The 17,974-nt window shown below is 39.8% G+C and overlaps 1 protein-coding gene across 1 annotated transcript; it reads left to right on the top strand.

The window, feature by feature from the left end:
- Positions 1-7,230: 7,230 nt before the first annotated feature.
- On the top strand, positions 7,231-17,580 carry LOC306977377 (uncharacterized protein; the record flags this gene model as incomplete). The annotated part of the gene is made up of 5 exons (XM_079575678.1): positions 7,231-7,240; positions 8,102-8,341; positions 11,249-11,737; positions 14,408-14,565; positions 16,684-17,580. 5 exons carry the CDS (start codon positions 7,231-7,233, stop codon positions 16,726-16,728), a joined length of 942 nt encoding a protein of 313 aa, XP_079431804.1. The 3' UTR covers positions 16,729-17,580.
- Positions 17,581-17,974: the final 394 nt, after the last annotated feature.

The raw sequence follows: 17,974 nt of genomic DNA, 5'->3' as shown, positions 1-17,974 counted from the left end.
TTATTTATTTTACATGATACTGATGCTGTCTGATTAATAGAGAATAACCTCAAGGGCCAATTTGGTGAATTTATTTTCAACCAAGACACAAAAGTAATTGTGCTAAGCTTTAGGCTACAGAGCCATGTTTCAGCCTATATACATTTAACATGAACTGTGACTGCTCCAGTATGAACCACATCCTAATCATAAATTCATATCCTAGATTTAGAAATAAATAGCACGCATCATATATTTCTCCGCTGAAGTGCTAGAGTTACAGTGTGGAATCCAAGCAACGTGCCTACTATAATGTTTATAACACACAGGCTGATATTGGGTCCTGTAGTTTTGGCTGTTGTAACTTCTTGTAATGCGCTCTATTTTGACCAGAGAACACGTGGCACAGAAGTGGAGAGGGAGAGAGGAGGCGCGCTCTGAGGACGCACAGTTCAGCTTCTGTCTCAGCCACGCACACACCGGGAGATCTGCTGCTGCCTGCCTTTCTGCGCAGGAACTGGAGCCATTTTTTTGTTAAAGCGGGAGGTAAACAGAGTAAAACTACAGGGAAAACGAAAGACAAGTCGTAGGAAAATAGGCTTCTGTCTGTAACTGCTCAATCGTCACTGTATATCGCTGGATATGATGGAGCGCAAACTCTGGTTCAAGACCTTCGCGCTGCTGCTGCTCGCGCTGTCAGCGGCGGCTTCACACGGTAAGTGTAGATTTACCTGTAAAGCGGATAACCGGGAAGCCTACCAACTCTATGTAGCCGAAACATTAGGCTAGAAGCATTGTAATCATTACAACAACACCCTGATAGCCCAACTAAAATGTAATGTTTATAGTAGCCGGTCTTTCATTACTGTTAGTTCACAAAGGTCATCGTTTTTGTGCCCATTCTTTAAAAATACTGTAAAAAGTAAAAAACTATGCTGGACCGGTTTGAAGTTGAGAGGATTTGGGCAACACTACAAAGACAGCTTTTATTGTATTATTAATCATTGACTTCCTATTAGAAATATTGACTATAGTTGCTTTATTTTAGAACAGTTTGGTTGAGAGACAGGCCTATGTTATTTTAAAATAATTTATAAGTCTACACAACAAATCCAAGGTGGGTGGTTTAGTTGTTTTGAAAAGCATTGAGCTTCACTTTTGGCTATTTCATTTTTCATCTCATGAAACTCTCAATTTGGAACTCGTGTCTTTATAATTTTGCCATGGCTTATTAACCTATTAGTTTCACCTTTGTTCGTCTTGACATGTGATACATCTGTGTTATGCTAATTTGAGTGAACAATGTATTCATCACACTTAATGTTCACATTTAAAACAAATCCCCCATGCTTTACCTCTCAGCCCCAAGAGAACCAGTCTTGCTTCACACAAAAAAAAAGTGTCAAAAGATGCATTGTTGCGTTAATTTTTCACCAAGATCTTGTATTGATGATGGGAGAGTGTGACCACTGCACAAAACCTTCTCCAGCACATCCCAAAGATTCTCAATGGGGTTAACATCTGGACTCTGGTGGCTAATCCATGTGTGAAAACGATGTCTCATGCTCCCTGAACCACTCTTTCACTGTGAGCCGGATGATTCCTGGCATTGTCATCTTGGAATACGCCCGTGCCATCAGGGAAGAAATAATCCACTTCTTGGGGCACATAGTGTTGCTGAACCTAGACCCGACCAACTGTAAAGCCAGATCATAACAGTAAAATCCAGGTGGCAACTTATCAGTCCAAAACCCAGTCCAAGACCCACAAATGTACCCAAACATAAATGGTAAATTGTCTCAACTTACATAGGGCTTCTCTACCTTCATCAGGCCCTTTACAGCAAGGACACCCAGTTACTCTCTCATTCATACACCAGTGTACGCAGACACTCTGTCATACCCGGTAGTATTGTCTATGAACCTACTGTGATACTTTTTGTGGCTATTGTTGTATAGTTTATTTGTTTTAAGCTATTATAACACACTGACATTTTGTTTTTACAGCTTCGATCCATTAACAACATGCAGCTCACCTTTACATCCCCTTTCTTTTTCCCCCTCAGTGTTTTGGCCTTGTTTAAACAATACCACAGTGATCTTTCACATCCCACTCCTTCCTCACAGCCCTCATCTTTGCTCCAAACATCCTGCTTCCCCTTGTCACCATCTTCTCTCTCTATTTTGCATAGACAAGTGACTAAACCCGAAAACACCTTTTAAAGAAGAAAACATGCCACATTCTTAATATCTAAAATGTGTGTAGAATCCTCTATGGAGATCTATAACATTTTGACAGTTCTGGTTTGAGGTTTGATGTTGTTGTTTTTAGTAACGAGTGATCCGTTTGAGATACAGATCATTTTGGGTTCAACGGTTACTTGCAACATGCACATTATCTCAAAAACGTAAGTTTACTGTCAGTTTGTGTGATCCTAATCAATACACATGCCTCTCTGCGATTAGTTCTCAGCACAGTACAAGTACTTGAGCAACTTCGATGGTTCACTTCATCGAGTTGTTATACCACACCAGACTTTTACGATATTCTCTTGCTTATTTCTATGCTTTGTCCTTTTCTTTATCTTACAATTATTTGCTTCATCTACGTTTAAACGTGAGTGAAATTGTGTGTTGTGTGGAAATCCGCATTTTTCCATATTTTGTTTTGTCTGTTGGATTAGTATTTTCACCACATGCTTATTTTTACCTAAACTTGAGTATTCATTCATGTCCCTGCTTTTACTCTCACTCTTAGATGATGAGCCAGTCTTTTGAACAACACTTTGAAATAAATAAATCCTAATGGTTTGGCTCCTGTTTAAGGATCATGAACTCGTCCCTGTCTCTCTATAATGTGGCGCTATAAGTGTAAAATCAGCCCTGTGGCATTTGAAAAGGTTCTATCAAGCAGAAATGTCCCGTCATCTCATTCGGCAGCGGTGAATAGAAAGCCGTGTGGCTCGGCTGCAGGGCATTTATTAGTTGTAAATGAGCGGGAAGTACATGGTGATAAATGGCAGCTCTAACTGTGTGCAGCAGCCGCACTGTCATCCCTCCAGATCCGCACTAATTGGGCTCCAGCTCTTTTCTGCCGCACTGGATTTTAAAGCAATGAAATGAGGCTTACATTACATTGTGGTCTGAAGCAGAGATGGTTAAACTCTTGTAACTAAATACAGCATTTAGAAAACCAATAGACTTTCTAGATGGACAGTTTAAGTTTCGTTTTCAGGCCGTTGCTTTTCTGCTCATGAGTTTTGTTTCTGTGGAAGGGTCCTCAGGTGACCCTTGTGGATAAGACAGATAGGCATGACATTGCAGTTTAGTTACAGCTTTAATAAGGATTAGCAGCAGAAGCTCAGTTAGTACAAAATATTAACTTTAGTTACTCGAAAGATAGAAATTTGTTCTTAAAGCGACACCGCGAGAATTTTACCCAATAAATACAGTTGAAATAAAAGCATTTATTTTATGACAGATATTTTCATCATTGAATTTCCTCATGAACGTACAAACAAACATGTGCTTTTGTGAGCGGCTCAGCTCTCCTAAGACATAACTGTGACTTTACCGCGATGTTTGGACAACAGTATAGTCCAAAATGCTACGCCTATAACAGACGGGTCATCACTTAAAAGTGGGTCACGGCATCATTTTCAGCAGGTCGTTGGCCTTTGCCAAATAACTGTTAACACAACATTATCAAACTGAAAAGTGTGTTTTATAGAGCTTGAAATACAAATGTTGTCAGGATAAGTTGTTTCCCAAAGCTACATCAGTTACAAAACACTCTATATAAAATCAACATATTAAAAGAACATTTTTATTGCCATATTACATACAGACTTTATAACTGTTACTGTAATGCGTATGTGCTGCCAAATTAATTCTCTCATTAATTCTGTAATTTAGACACTGCTCAACTATCAGAGCTTTTTCTCTTCAGTGATTCTCAAACATTTCACACCAAACACTTCCTCCGGGTTTACTCCATCCGCTTTGTCTTATGCGTGAGTGTTAGCTTCTCGCTCTATGTGCTGTAAATCTTACAGCAGTTATGGCTCTGGCCTCTTCAATTAGCTGGTTTTAGTTTCACCATTGTGACATGTGACAATCACACAGTTTACTATTGCAGCCTCAGAGGGGAAAAAACAAACTCCTTGTTGACATCTGTTTTTGAAGTGACGACTGGTCCTGGTTTTGACTTTTGGGTCACATTTCAATCTGACACGAGTGACTCAGAGTGTGTAATATCTCTGAGCTGCTAACAGTGGCGTCTTTATTGTGCTGCCTCCTCACACCCACACTCACTTAAACAGGCAGTTACATGCAAAAACACAGACGTCCTCAGCGTTTGCCTTTAGCTTATAGTCTAGCCTAATAGTTGCTGTGTGCATCTTTAAAAGATTTTTACAGTTTTGCTTTGGCTTGTATTTGCATATTTTTTGTTAAAGATGGCAGAAGCTTTTTAGACCAGCAGTATTAAAATTGTTTGTAGGATTCAGTCGTAGTAATGAAAGTAGTTGTACTAGTAACAAAAGGCTTTGGCAATAGTAGTAGTCAGGGCCGGATTTAAATAAAATGGGCCCAGGGGCTAAAGTGTTTTCTCCCCCCCCCACCCAGCAGAAGTATGAAGTAACTTCATAAACATAGTACTAGTTTAAAAAAAACATAATGACCCCAGTTTGAGCTCCATGGCCAGAGATTTTTCTTTTCTTTTAATGGTTCTATTTGGTGCATTCTCGTGCATTTTAACAGACCAATAGGTTCATATTTTTAACTCAATGAAAATGGCGCAAACCTTGTTTAGGCCTGGTTTAGTCCTGGTTTAGTCTTGGTTTAGTCCTGGTCTAGTCTTGGTTTAGTCCTGGTTTAGACCTGGTTTAGTCTTGGTTTAGTCCTGGTTTAGACCTGGTTTAGTCTTGGTTTAGTCCTGGTTTATTCCTGGTTTAGACCAAGTTTAGTCCTGGTTTAGTCCAGGTTTAGTCTTGGTTTAGTCTTGGTTTAGTCCTGGTTTATTCCTGGTTTAGACCAAGTTTAGTCCTGGTTTAGTCCAGGTTTAGTCTTGGTTTAGTCTTGGTTTAGTCCTGGTTTATTCCTGGTTTAGACCAAGTTTAGTCCTGGTTTAGTCTTGGTTTAGACTTGGTTCAGTCTTGGTTTAGTCCTGGTTTATTCCTGGTTTAGACTTGGTTCAGTCTTGGTTTAGTCCTGGTTGATTCCTGGTTTAGACCAGGTTCAGTCTCGGGTACAAAGTCATCTGATTAAGCCTTACATGTGAGGGAGTCGGCAAAGAGAGCGGAAACTCTCTCCTGTTCTCCTTATGCCCAGGGGCCCTTCAACCTGCAGGGCCCCTGGGCTTAGCCCCTGTAAGCCCCTGCATAAATCCGGCCATGGTATTAGTAGTAGTAGTTGTTGTAAAAGTAACCTGTAGGAAATTAAAATTGCATTATTTTCCCTTTTGCATCTGTGTATCATTGTATTTTGAAGTTACAGTATTTGCATTGATATTTTCGGATACTTCCTCTTGTGATCCGGCTCCTCTGTCCGTGTATCGTTGAGTTCAAACCAGTCTCCCTCTCACTGCTGTTTCCGCTTCTCGGCGTTTAGACCCGGCTGATGCGTTCTGCAGTTGATTATGGAAGTAATCAAAGGCTTCACAGTAATATGTTTCCCAGCAATAATCGTGTTACTTTGTATTAGAGCTCTGGTTCCTGTCAGAGCGAGGAAGGACTCATTATTTGTCGGGTGCGTTAGATGAAAGATCAGTGGATTTGAGGTTAATTAGACATGCGACAAGAAATGAAAACATGATTTAAGTGTTTAATTCTTTGTATGATGCTTGACATTTATTGATTTTGCACTTAAATATGCAGACGACAGTTATCAACATATAATGCAAACAGGAAGTAAATAAATGTGTTTTTCAATTGCTGAGATTATCTACTATTTGTCCCTGTGAGCTATTTTGCCTTTATGACACATTGTTAATAGCTGAATTCAAAATGGACATGTTTTGACCTTTTTTGTTGTGTTTTCATAGTTTTTTTGTCATGTCTTTGTTGCTTTTTTAATGTGTTTTTTCGTCACTCTTTTGTCACTTTTTTGTTGCTTTTTTATTGTGCGATTGTTGCTTTTCCAGCCCGTTTTTGTCACTCTTTTGACGCTTTTTTTTTCAAGAAGCTTTTAGATTTGGGTCATGCCAAACTGGACAAAGTATCCTCGGTTCAGGTGGGGGTTAAGAGACGAAACACAAAGTAAATAAGGAAAATCTGTGGACCTTATGCGTATCGTCTGTTTGGATATTTCTTTCAAAAACAGCGTATCTCCCAAAGAGTTATAGAGGCTCCTGCTCTAAGAAAAAATATGATTCCCAAATTCTAGCTATATTCTTTGGTCTACACTAGCTTTATGTGGAAAGGTTACGTGGCAATATGTTAATGCTGAGCTATTTTATTTCTATTGCTCGATTCACTATATGGGGCGGTAAAAGCGCAGTAAAAGTGCATTGTTAAGTGCTCAGTGGGTCGCAAGCCTTTCGCAGAAAACTTTTAATATATATGTACAGAAAAAGTATAGAATCACCGCTTGAGTCTGACTGTTATCGGGTTGGTTTTATCATAATTTCCGCTTTTTTGGCTTAGTTAAAGGGACTTGACGCAAGTTAGCCATTTTATACTCACTACTGCCACCTCAGGTCATATGTGAAACTGCACCTTTGAACTAACACCGTTTTGAGTGACAGTGCAGGATTTTAGAGGCAGTTGTGGTGAACAGGTCTGGGCTCATTCTACACCTTGTTGGCACGACATTGTTGGAACAGGTAGGGGGAGGAAAATACTTAATATTAACATTTTTAAACTCCGTATAGTCCCTTTAAAGGAACAGGCCACCGTTTATCCATTCTGAGATATGTTCTTACCTGAGTTTAGACGAGCTGATGCGTAACTGTCTGGTCTTTGTGTGTGCGCTCAGTCACGCAAAAAGACCGAAGATGTCGTTAGCATTTAGCCTCTCTTCCTCTCCTCTATGGGGCCAAAAGGGATGAAGTTAGAAGCGACCAAGCTCTTCCACGTTTCTCTATTTAATTACGGTTATGTGAGTAGTTACATGATCCAAGTATAGTTACATAAAATTAAACATGTCGATTTTCTAAGCGGATAAAAAGAGGTACTATATTGTACGGCATAATAACACTTTAGGAGAACTTCAACATCCGCAGTAATATCTTCACTCCTAAAGAATTCTGAAGATGTTGCCCTGTTTGGCCCCTTAGAGGAGAGGAGGAGAGGCTAACTGGTCTCTCAGACAGGTACGCATCAACTCGTCTAAGCTCAGGTAAGAACATATCTCAGTATGGAAAAATTGTGGCCTGTTCCTTTAATGCAATTCAACAACCAATTTTGAGGGAAAGCCAATATTTTACTTTATATTTTACAAGTCCGTGTTGTATTTGGGTTGCATCTTGTCATCCCAGGGTGATTGTGGGTCCCGACACCGCAGCAGTTTAGAACCACTGACTTAGAGTTTGCAGGTTGAGGCTGCAATGCAAACCATTCGTGAAAAGCCATGTTTTTAAATTCGCTTGTAATATCATCCTCTTAACCTCCACCTGAACTGAGCACATTTGCCACAGTTTGGCTTTACCCAAATCTAAAAGCTTCTTGAGTAAAGCACCGAAATAGCGACAAAAAATAGATAAGAACGAGATTGAAAACAAAAGAAGGGACAAAAACGTGACAGAAAATGTTGAAAGAAGTATTGAAATTGCAACCAAAACATGGCCACAAAAGAGTAACGGAAAGGTGATGCAAAAGTGACAGAAAAGCCACAGAAGAGGAACAGAAAAGTGACAAAAATGTGTGACGAAAAAAAAAATGGTTCAGATCAGTTTTGTAGGTCTCTGGCCTATACTGGCTGTAAACTTTTAGCTGAACTGGAGGAAATACACTTGGTTATGGGGGGGGGGGTTAAGAGGTTAAGACATTTCATCATTATCTTTTGTGTGTGTGTGGCTCTATCGCCCACCACTATTCGTTTTTTCCCTCATTCATTTCTCAAAGGCTCTAAACATAGTCCGTTAATAACTACAGTATATATAACTGCTGCTCTCTCTCCCTCAGATAATGAAACCTCTTCGCTCAGTCCAGAGGCACCAGACAGTACAGCTGGTCCCGGCCCGACCTTGGCTCTTGGGACGACGACGACGACGACTGCGGGTCCTGAATCTGTATCAAGTCCCGGTGAAAGCGGTCAAGTCAGTGAATCCAACAATAACACACAGACCAGTCCTAGCGGCAGCGGTTTGAACGGCACAACAGAGGAAGAGGCGGTCACTTTGACAGAACCGGCAGCGACCAATGGTAGGTTTTCACCTCCATGTTTTGTTTTCGGACTAGAAATAATTTGGCTGGAGGCAAAGTTGCTTGTGGTTGATAATGCAGCTATTTTTAACGGTTTTATCTTGGAGTTTAGAAGGGGGCCAAAGAGACACCGACACACAGTATGACCGGGTTACACATAGTTGAGAGTCAAAACCACTAACAGCGCAGCCACAGTCCAAAAGCTATAAATAGAAAAGCTCAAAGACGGTGTATGATGTGGAACCAGACTGGATTATAGAAGTACAGTTTTAGGTCGTTAACTATAACTGGTCATTAACTTATTTTCTCATATACTGTAACATTTTCACAAAAGGTTATTGTTTTTAGATCTAAAATATCACTATTACTGTGTATGTGTTATATATTAAGTGCAGATTCAGGAGACAAATATTACTTCAAATTAAATCTCTTAACCAAGTGCATTTTCTCCAGTTACCCAAATCTTAAAGTTTCCCAACTGGAGCCAGTGTAACACTCATTTGAAAGCTAAGACCAACAATACTGATCTAAACTGATCTTTGTCCTTGCGTTGTTGTCTCTTTTTTTCATTTTTTTCAGCGGGTATTTCAACTTTTTTTGTCAACATTTTTTGCTTTTTTTCCCCTGCTGTTTTGTCACGTTTTTGTTGCACTTCTGTCACTTTTTTGTTTGCTCATTTGTGGCTTTTCTGTCAAATTTTTGTCATTTTTCAGGACATTTCAGTCACATTTTTGCCACTTTTTTGTTACTTTTTGTGGCATTTTTGTCACTTTTTTGGTGTCTCTTTTGTGTTTTTATCACATTTTTGTTGCTTTTTCATCCTTGTCCACGTCACATTCCTGTTGCTATTTAGACACTTTTGTTTAAATAAGCTCTTAGATTTGGGTAAAGCCAAACTGGAGTAAATAGAAAATGTGCTCGGTTCAGGTGGGGGTTAAGAGGTTAAGAAGTGCTGTTACTTTCTCCCACTGCAGTTAAAAAATCCCTAAACAGAAAATTCACAGAAATATTCAACCTTCTATTGTGAGGATTTAGGTCCACAAACTTGCTAGACGAGTCTCTTGTTCTCATGCTCTTGTGAGTGAATAATGCTCCCAGTTTCTGCTGACAGACGAGATGCTGTATTTTGAGCCGTTTTCGTTTCATTCGGATGATTTTCGAGCACTTTTACTTCCCTGCTCTGTTCAAAAAAGCATCTTCTTTTAACAACACCATGTAATTAAAACTTGGCACTAACCGCGTGACTCGTGTTGAAAAGAGGACAGAATAACTTAACGCGGTATGAGTTTTCGTAAGTGGATGTGAAAGGTAGATGTGAAAATTCTCCCTCTGCGGTTTCACACGCTCACAAACACGCACACACGGAGACACGTCCTCAGTCTGTTTGCGAGATGAAACTCTGTTCCATTTACAAGTCTGATGAGGCAAACCCAGAGTTAGTATTGATTGAGCTAAATACTTTTGTCTTCTGTTTTGTAGAGTCACAGTGGCTATGTTTACATGGAGACCAAAAATCTGATCATAATCTGATTTCTGGATCTGATTTTTCCAGATTATTGAAGAGACATGTAAACAGCATAATCTGATATACGTTATCTGATAGTCATGTAATCGGATTTCTTCCTGATCTTTCACACGTGTGCCTAAACTAACCAGGAAAATACAGCAAAAAGGTCAAACTAATGTCACAAAGAGTAAAAGATATTATGAAAATACTTTTTATTAATGAAAAATAAATAAAAACAAAAGTTATCAATGAAATAAATCTCAAATGAGTTTGTAGAGTAAATGTGCTGCAAAAATCTATATCACAATAAAAAAGACATATCACAATAATTATATATCTGACGATCAATAATTGACAAGGGACAAATTTCTTCAAAATTCCAACCTCACGCCTATTTGGAAGATTAATGCAAAGATATTTAGTTCATTTTTAACGCCAAACTAATTTCCTCACAAATATGATCCACTCAAGCAGTTTACACCCTTCATTTCATTTTACTTTTTAAGCACCTGCCCCATGTGTCCTACACAGTCAGTGTTTATGCTGCTCTGATGGAGCTGAGCGTAGGGCTGTCACCATAATTACTATATTGCCTTATCGTTCAATAAATAACAGATAGACGATATATATTTTTGGGCTTGATATTTATCTGTACATTTATTAGCATTCCCCCCCTATTTTTTTCTTTGTAAAACTTTCTAACGGAAGCAAATTAAGTTTCATTATATTTCATGTTTATTGCTGATTTTAGAACAATTTTTTACTGTCATTTATGTGCCTAAGAGTTGGTAGAGTTTATTAGAGTCAATAATGTCGTTTAAAGCAATACTTTCCTTCCTCAATATATTGAACTTCAAATGTGTTATTGTGACAGGCCTAAGCTAAGTGTAACATAAATTATATTGTGTCCACCGCGATATGAAAAACTACAGCGATATCAAAAAATGATCTTGCAGTGATGATGTGCAATACGATATGGCCCACCACAATTACTACCTCCTTAGTGTTGTGAGTTCGTGTCCCCTCTCTGATTATTTACTGAATTGTCTCTCCTTTCTCCGCACCTGCACATGTTTTATAGGTGGAGAATAATTGAAAAGAGGGGTGAGACCATTCATTTCCTCTAAAAATAGAACCGGGAGTTTTGGATTCTCCAATTTCGGAAGAGAATGTAGACGCATATGGTCTGATTATTGGGTTATCTGATTTCTCCAGTTATCGGATTTTTCTGACCATGTAAACGTAGCCAGTGTTTTTTTTTCTCGCATCCGTAAGTTAGACAGATTTTTACCCTCTTATAGGTTGTAGTGGTGCTTGTAGGAAAAGTTTGAGAACGATTTGTGTCTGTAACCTTTAAGAGTAATTTTATTGTTTGTAACCTTTGTACTCTTCCTCCACAGGGACGACCCCAAGCCCCCCCACAGAGACCCCTGACACAAACGGGAACACCACGACGAAACACGCCCCAACACCCGGCGCCCCGGAAAACCAAACCTCCACCACCCAGAGCCAACCAACAACCACCGCCACCACAGCCCCAGGCCCAACCAACAAAACCGACACAACGCCAGTGCCTCCTCCAACCTCTCCTCCACATCTGGAAAACGCCAATGCAACGCAGTCAGATGCTGAAAATGTTACCCTAATAACAAAACCCACTCCATCTACAAGTGCCCCTGTTGCAGCTGCTACTCCTGCTGTTCCCGCTGCTTCTACTACGACTACTATTGCAGCTTCTACCACCACTACCACCACGTCTTCGGTACAAGGAAGTACTCAAGCACCTGCAGGAGAGGATAAACCTACTACTACAACGCATTCAGAAGTACCGGGTGATGCAGTCAGCCACAAAACCATCACCCCATCGCAACTAAATGTGGGGGAAGACAGTAAGTACATCAAAAAATCTTCTATTGCCTGCATTTCACTGCTCGGATGGAGACTGAAGAAGTCAATTGCCTTGAGAACAAAGACAATGTTGTTTATTTTGTTTTGCCTCCACTGTCCACGGCTTCTACAGGCTCCGTCGCCACCAAGCGCGCCACAATTATGGCTCTGTTTGGCCCAGAGACAGCGAGCAGTCATGGGACTTGGGGCGAGAGAAATTCACTTGTGTTTTTCTTGTTTGTTGAATCTTCATAGACAAAATGCGTTTGTTTCTACTGAGGTCATGCGTCCTACTCCGGCTGTCGCTATCAGTCCCCTGGATCAAAGACGGGACAGAAATTCCCCTCACTGGTGTTACAATACAGGGATGTGACCACAATGCACGGCTTAGTCGGATTCACAAAAGTCGATAAATACAGCGCTCTTTCAATCATTAATTCGCAATGAGATCCACTTCAGTTATGTTCCCAAAGTGCTTAGTGCAGCCATCAGCCCAAGTTTTATTACTGAGTTGGCACACGTTTCCAGAGATGGTACTTTTTTTTTTAAAGCAATCTACACAATTATAAGCAAATAACTAACATTTTAGTGTGGGCCAGAGCTAGTATTAAAGTGACAGTCTGTAAGATTGTAAAATGAGGAAAGAGAGAGACATTTTAAAAGCACACAATCATGTTTCCCCCTTTCCCTTCCTGACTGGAAAGCCACTCCTAGTTTGCAAAATAAGAAGAGAGAGGCTGAAATATCAGAAGTTATGATCAAGCTCCCCTCCCCTTTCCTTCTGAATGGACCATACAGGCCGGTTCATGGGAAAGCTCGTCTCATTGGTCAAAGTTATGGCACCCGGGGATTCTGATTAGTCACTGAGATCAATGAAATCTCAAATAATTGAATTTGTAAAACCTTATTAACCATATAGGCTATCGAGTAAAGGTTTCAACCCAAAATCAATGTGTAGTTTCAAAAGGTTTGGAAACCTCTGGCCAAAAAGTTTTATCCAACAGGAAACTTGAAAGTCAGGGGTGTCGAACTCATCTGGGTTGCGGGCCGAAATCCAATATTATTGAGAATTTTTCCAATAAATTAATAATAATGAGCTGTGATTTTAAGGGGACTGTAACAGGACTGTAATAAATAATGACAACAGCTTACACTTGTATTGCACTTTACAAGCCTGTGTCACAAGTTTCTCAAAGTACGCTGTAGTCATCATACTGTAGTCATTATTCATTCACTCCACACTCTGTGGTGGTAGCGGCTATTGTAGTCACAGTTGCCCTGGGGCAGACCATTGACAGTACATTCAATGGGGCAGACTGACCATTTACCACGTGACTATAATGTGTTGTTTATATCCTATTCTTTCCTTCCTTCCTTCCTAGTGGCTGGAATTAGTATACTGATTATAGCTAGAGACTTGCTTATTTTTTGACATACTTATGCTCTACAAGCTAGGGGCCAGATTAAATCATCTCGCAGGCCGGATTTTGCCCGCGGGCCGCCTGTGTAGGTGAGAGCAGGATGGGACACGCGGCAAACCCAGGATGAACTCACAAGGCTGTTCATTTGTTTGGTATTGAGACCAAACCCCTTGACCCTCTAGCGAAACGAGATGAAAATAGAGACCGAATCAGGACTAAATCTCAAACCACATCTAAACAAGTTAAACCAGGTCCAAAGCAAACCTAAACCAGGACCAACATAAAACAGAGCAGCGACAACGGCACGGTTAGTTTGTGAACCACAGACAGTTATGAAGTACTTCATTTCTGGACCCAAGCAGAAACAGAAGCAGCAGAAATTTTCTGCCTGTCGTCCGTGTGGTTTCATTACTCCATACTTGGCTCGAGGCCTCTTTCCATTAGACAAGCAGCAGAACAGCCACTATTCATTGGTTTGTGGTTGTTTTTCGTTCAAACCACAAAATATAAAATCAGCCCAACCTCCATAGCAACTAGGGCACCGGATTAACTACAATGGAATTGAAATTGCTGTTTTAAAAGGCTGCGTTACAATGATGTCTAAAACCTTCTGACTGCTGTCTAATATAACTACAATTGGAATATGTATTTCCCAAAATTGTGTAGAAAGTTGGTAAGACCTGTACATAACAATAACATATTAAAAGGAGTTATGTTGTTTGAAACACAAAGACAGCCTTGCCTGTTGAGGATCGAACAAAAGATATGGTTAGGAGTATCTTTATTTGTTTTGAAGTAGACTGAAGCACACAGTCCTGCTCCTGTGTTTGTCTTATATCCAGAGTTATGGCCTCGACTCTTGTCCTGCTGTACACCCTCTAACTATGCTCTCAGGCGTCTATATTTAGCCTTTTCTGTTTGCACCATATTAAGTCATCAGTTTCAACTCGATTACCTGCTTATTTCTTATACTGCTTTGTGCAAAGGTTTGGCAAAATAACACAAATAATGTTTAGTTTTAAGTAGTGCATTTACCCCAGAACTGAGTGTGCACTTTATCTTTCCCATTGCAAAATAGCACCACTGCCTGGCTACACGCTCCTGATTTATGTACAAAAGACCCTGGATGTTTTGTTCTGCACAGAGGACAAAGTATCAGCTAAATAATTGCCTTTCAGTTGCTATTTTGACTCAGTTGCCATAGAGACAAATAACTACAAGTATTTCCTCTCGTTGCTTTGTTTATTCCAGCCACAGCAGTCCAAGAGGGCGCGACCCTGGACCCCCTCTTGGCTGGCCTGGTCTCAGCCTTCATCATCGCTGCCGTCATCATCACCCTGCTCCTCTTCCTCAAACTGCGGAGGAGAGACGGTCGACCCGAGTTCAGGAGGCTACAGGACCTGCCTATGGTGAGCATCAAGTACAAAGTGTTACAGAGCAGTTTCAGATTTGAAGTGCCAACATCGTGTTATATAAGGGTCATGCATTTTGATGAATATGGTCTGAAAAGCCAGACACCACATTCATAAGTAATGTGTCCTAATCAGCCAAGGTAAAATGCTTTCTTCACTCAGCAGAACACATAATGCAATTATATTTAAGAATCTGCTAAAAACTTTAAAAAGTGACATTTTCTTTGATTATATAATTTTACTTCCTTATTGGAGATGTGCACAGGATGTGACTGAACCACTTATAACTATACTGTTTACACTGCCTGACCAAATAAAAGCCACGAATAAAAAGGTCACACGCTCTAACATTTCATTGGACGTTTTTAGCTCTGACTACGCTGGCGCTGTTTCAATAAGCGTCTGCAACATCAAAAATTCCAGTGTTGCATTAATGTTTCACCAAGATCTTGTATTGATGATGGGAGTGTGTGACCTCTGCGCAAATGCCTTCTCCAGCACATCCCAGAGATTGTCAATGAGGTCGGAATCCATGGCGGCCAATTCAAGATCGAAAATGATGTCTCTGGCTCCCTGAACCCCATTCATTCTTTGGGAGATCAGAACAGATGAACAGTGAAGTCCAGGCGGCAACTTTTTTTTTTTTTGGTCAGGCAGTGTATAGACCGATACTTGCGCGGGTATTTTACAAGAAAGAAACAAACAATACTTGACAAAATACAACAAAATTACTTATAACTGACTTTTTCGAAAAGTCAATGTTAAAAATACATGGGATTTTTTGTGTCAGACCCCGACACGTGACCGGGAGGTGGGACTGAGGAGCTCTGTATGGGCCACGAGCAAGCCCCAGATCTATCTTTGTTTAATATGGAACTTAATATCTTACCACATCAATTATGTTTAGAGAAAATTAAAAAAAAATGTATATATACATAAAAAAATCCTTAATTTCTTTTATTTTTCAGAATCAGAATTGTTTTTAATGCCATGGTTACGAACAGATTCACAACTAGGAATGCAACATGAAACATAAAACATATAACACATATAAGTAATAAACTATAAAAACTTTAAGACTATAAGGGCATGCGCAAGAAGATTACATTTAAACTATGATAAAGACAACAACAATTTGACTTAAAACAAGAACGTGAGTGTAGATAGAGCAGATCACATTCACTTAGTATTGTCTCATCACTATCAAACAAAACAGTCGCACTTGAAGCTCTGTAAAACTGACTGAGGGATCAGACAGTGCATTTAAATAAAGCTTGATGGTTTATCTTATTTGCAGACATAATAAAATCAATCATCTTTTGTGACCATACCATGGCAATATGTCAAATTGGGATGATTGTGAATTCGAGAGATTATGATATTGATACACGCTCAGATCATTAACCTCTTAAACCCCGTCTTAACCCAGGGGTTCCCAAACTTTTTTGGCTGGGACCCCAAAATTCACACATAAACAACTCGGGACCCCCAGTGTATAAAGTTATTGACTCTTATGCTACTTTAGGGAAGAAAAACATGTTATAACCAAGTTAATATTTATCTAAACAGTTGATTTTGAATAATTGAATGGATTTCATTAATTTTAGGCTGGTTTACACTAAAAAACGTACTTAAAACTGTAGCATTTTTCTTTTTGTTTCATTTTGAAATCAGACCAAGGCCTAGCGACCCCCTTTGGGAACCACTGCCTTAACCAAGTGCATTTTCTAAGGTTCAGCTTCACCCAAATCTAAAAGTTTACACAGTATAAGCCAGTGTGATGCCTCATTTGAAAGCTAAGACCTTTCAGACTCGTTTAAACTGATCTTTTTTCTCGCGTTGTTGCTGCGTTGTAGTCACTTTTTTCATATTTCTTTTCATTGCTCTTTTGTTACATTTTTTGTCACTTTTTGGGAACTTTTTCTGTTACTATTGTTGCTCTTTTGTGGCTTTTATGAAGAAGCTTTTAGATTTGGATAAAGCCAAACTGGAGAAAATGTGCTTGGTTCAGGTGGGGATTAAGAGATTTATAGTGGATCGAATTTATTACCAGCCTTTACTTTCATTTGTAATGTTGTGGCATCATCTGAAACACAGCTATGTCTTCTCTTTCAGGACGACATGATGGAGGACGCTCCCTTGTCCATGTACAGCTACTGAAGGAAACCCCGTTTAAACTTTTGGCCAAATACTTTTCACTCCTTCATCTGCCCCACGGGGGAAAGTGTTACAGTCGACCCAAGCCTTTATTTAATTGATGGCGGGAGGAGCTGAAGCGGAGCAAACGCCTGAATTATTTTTGCTTCAACCCATTTTGAGTTCCTTCGAGTTGATGATTCGTGAAAGGTGGACATTTCGAAACACTTGGATGGTTCCTGGGTGAATATTGATCGCGTCTAGTTTCTGAATAACCCGGGACACTGTCTGCTTCCGCCGTCCCCTTTTCAAATGTTTCAAATTTTATGGCCAGAGAAGTTAAACTCACAACGGCCTGACGACAAGTGTTAAAGCACTTTATCTTTTCAGGGGCTGAACAAGCAAGAACTATTTTTGTGAATGTGATAAATTAAGACTTGTGTGCCTAAATAAGTGCAAAAAGTGTCGTTTGCGTGTGTTCACCTGCTCAAAAATGTTATTATGTATTCCTGCTGTGGATCGTTGCTTTGTTTTGGGTTTTTTTGCCTCGTTTTTGGAGACAGTGCCTTACGTAGTGTTCAAATGTGTTTTCCACGGGGAACTATCCCAACAGCAACATTGTCAAAAGCTGCAGACTCAGACCCGGATACAAAAAAGTGTTTCCTTTCTACTTTGCAAACTCTACCTGCTGATTTGTGTTTGATTCTTTTCCCCGTTTTTTTTTTCCCACTGGATGATGTTTCTGACGCAGTCCTCCCCATTTATCCGAGCTTAGAACCAGCACAAAGAATACACTGGTTTATCCTTTGTGCTGGACACGAAGACATTGTTATGAAGCGTTATGTTGTTTTGAGCATTTGCTTGATGTTGAAACTCTTCACTCAGTAACAATATGTCCACTGCCAAGTCAATAAGACAGATTTAGCTGTCTGTTGTCACTGAAACCACAGATTGCTCACTCAGAGACAATAGAGAAGCGAGAACATTAACAATAGGTGGCGTTCACGATTTATAATGTGATGATGTCATAATGCCAGGTGGAGGGCAGGGGCCAATACTCTATAACTTTATAACTCTATGGGAGAAATACAGTTTATGTAAAAAATCTTCAAAAACGAAAATTAACAATTGATTTTCCTCTTCAGTATTTGACAGTGATTGGATTCAGAAGTCCTTCCCATTGGCCAACATCACGCAGGTTTTTGAATATCGTCTCCACTTTTGGACGCCTTTATGAGGAAATAATTGGACATTGGTTTATATGTGTGGA

The sequence above is a fragment of the Gobius niger genome (assembly GCF_951799975.1).
Source record: "Gobius niger genome assembly, chromosome: 17".
Classification (NCBI taxonomy): Eukaryota; Metazoa; Chordata; class Actinopteri; order Gobiiformes; family Gobiidae; genus Gobius; species Gobius niger.
Note: the sequence above shows the minus strand (reverse complement) of the source record. Positions and strands in the feature narration are given on the sequence as shown.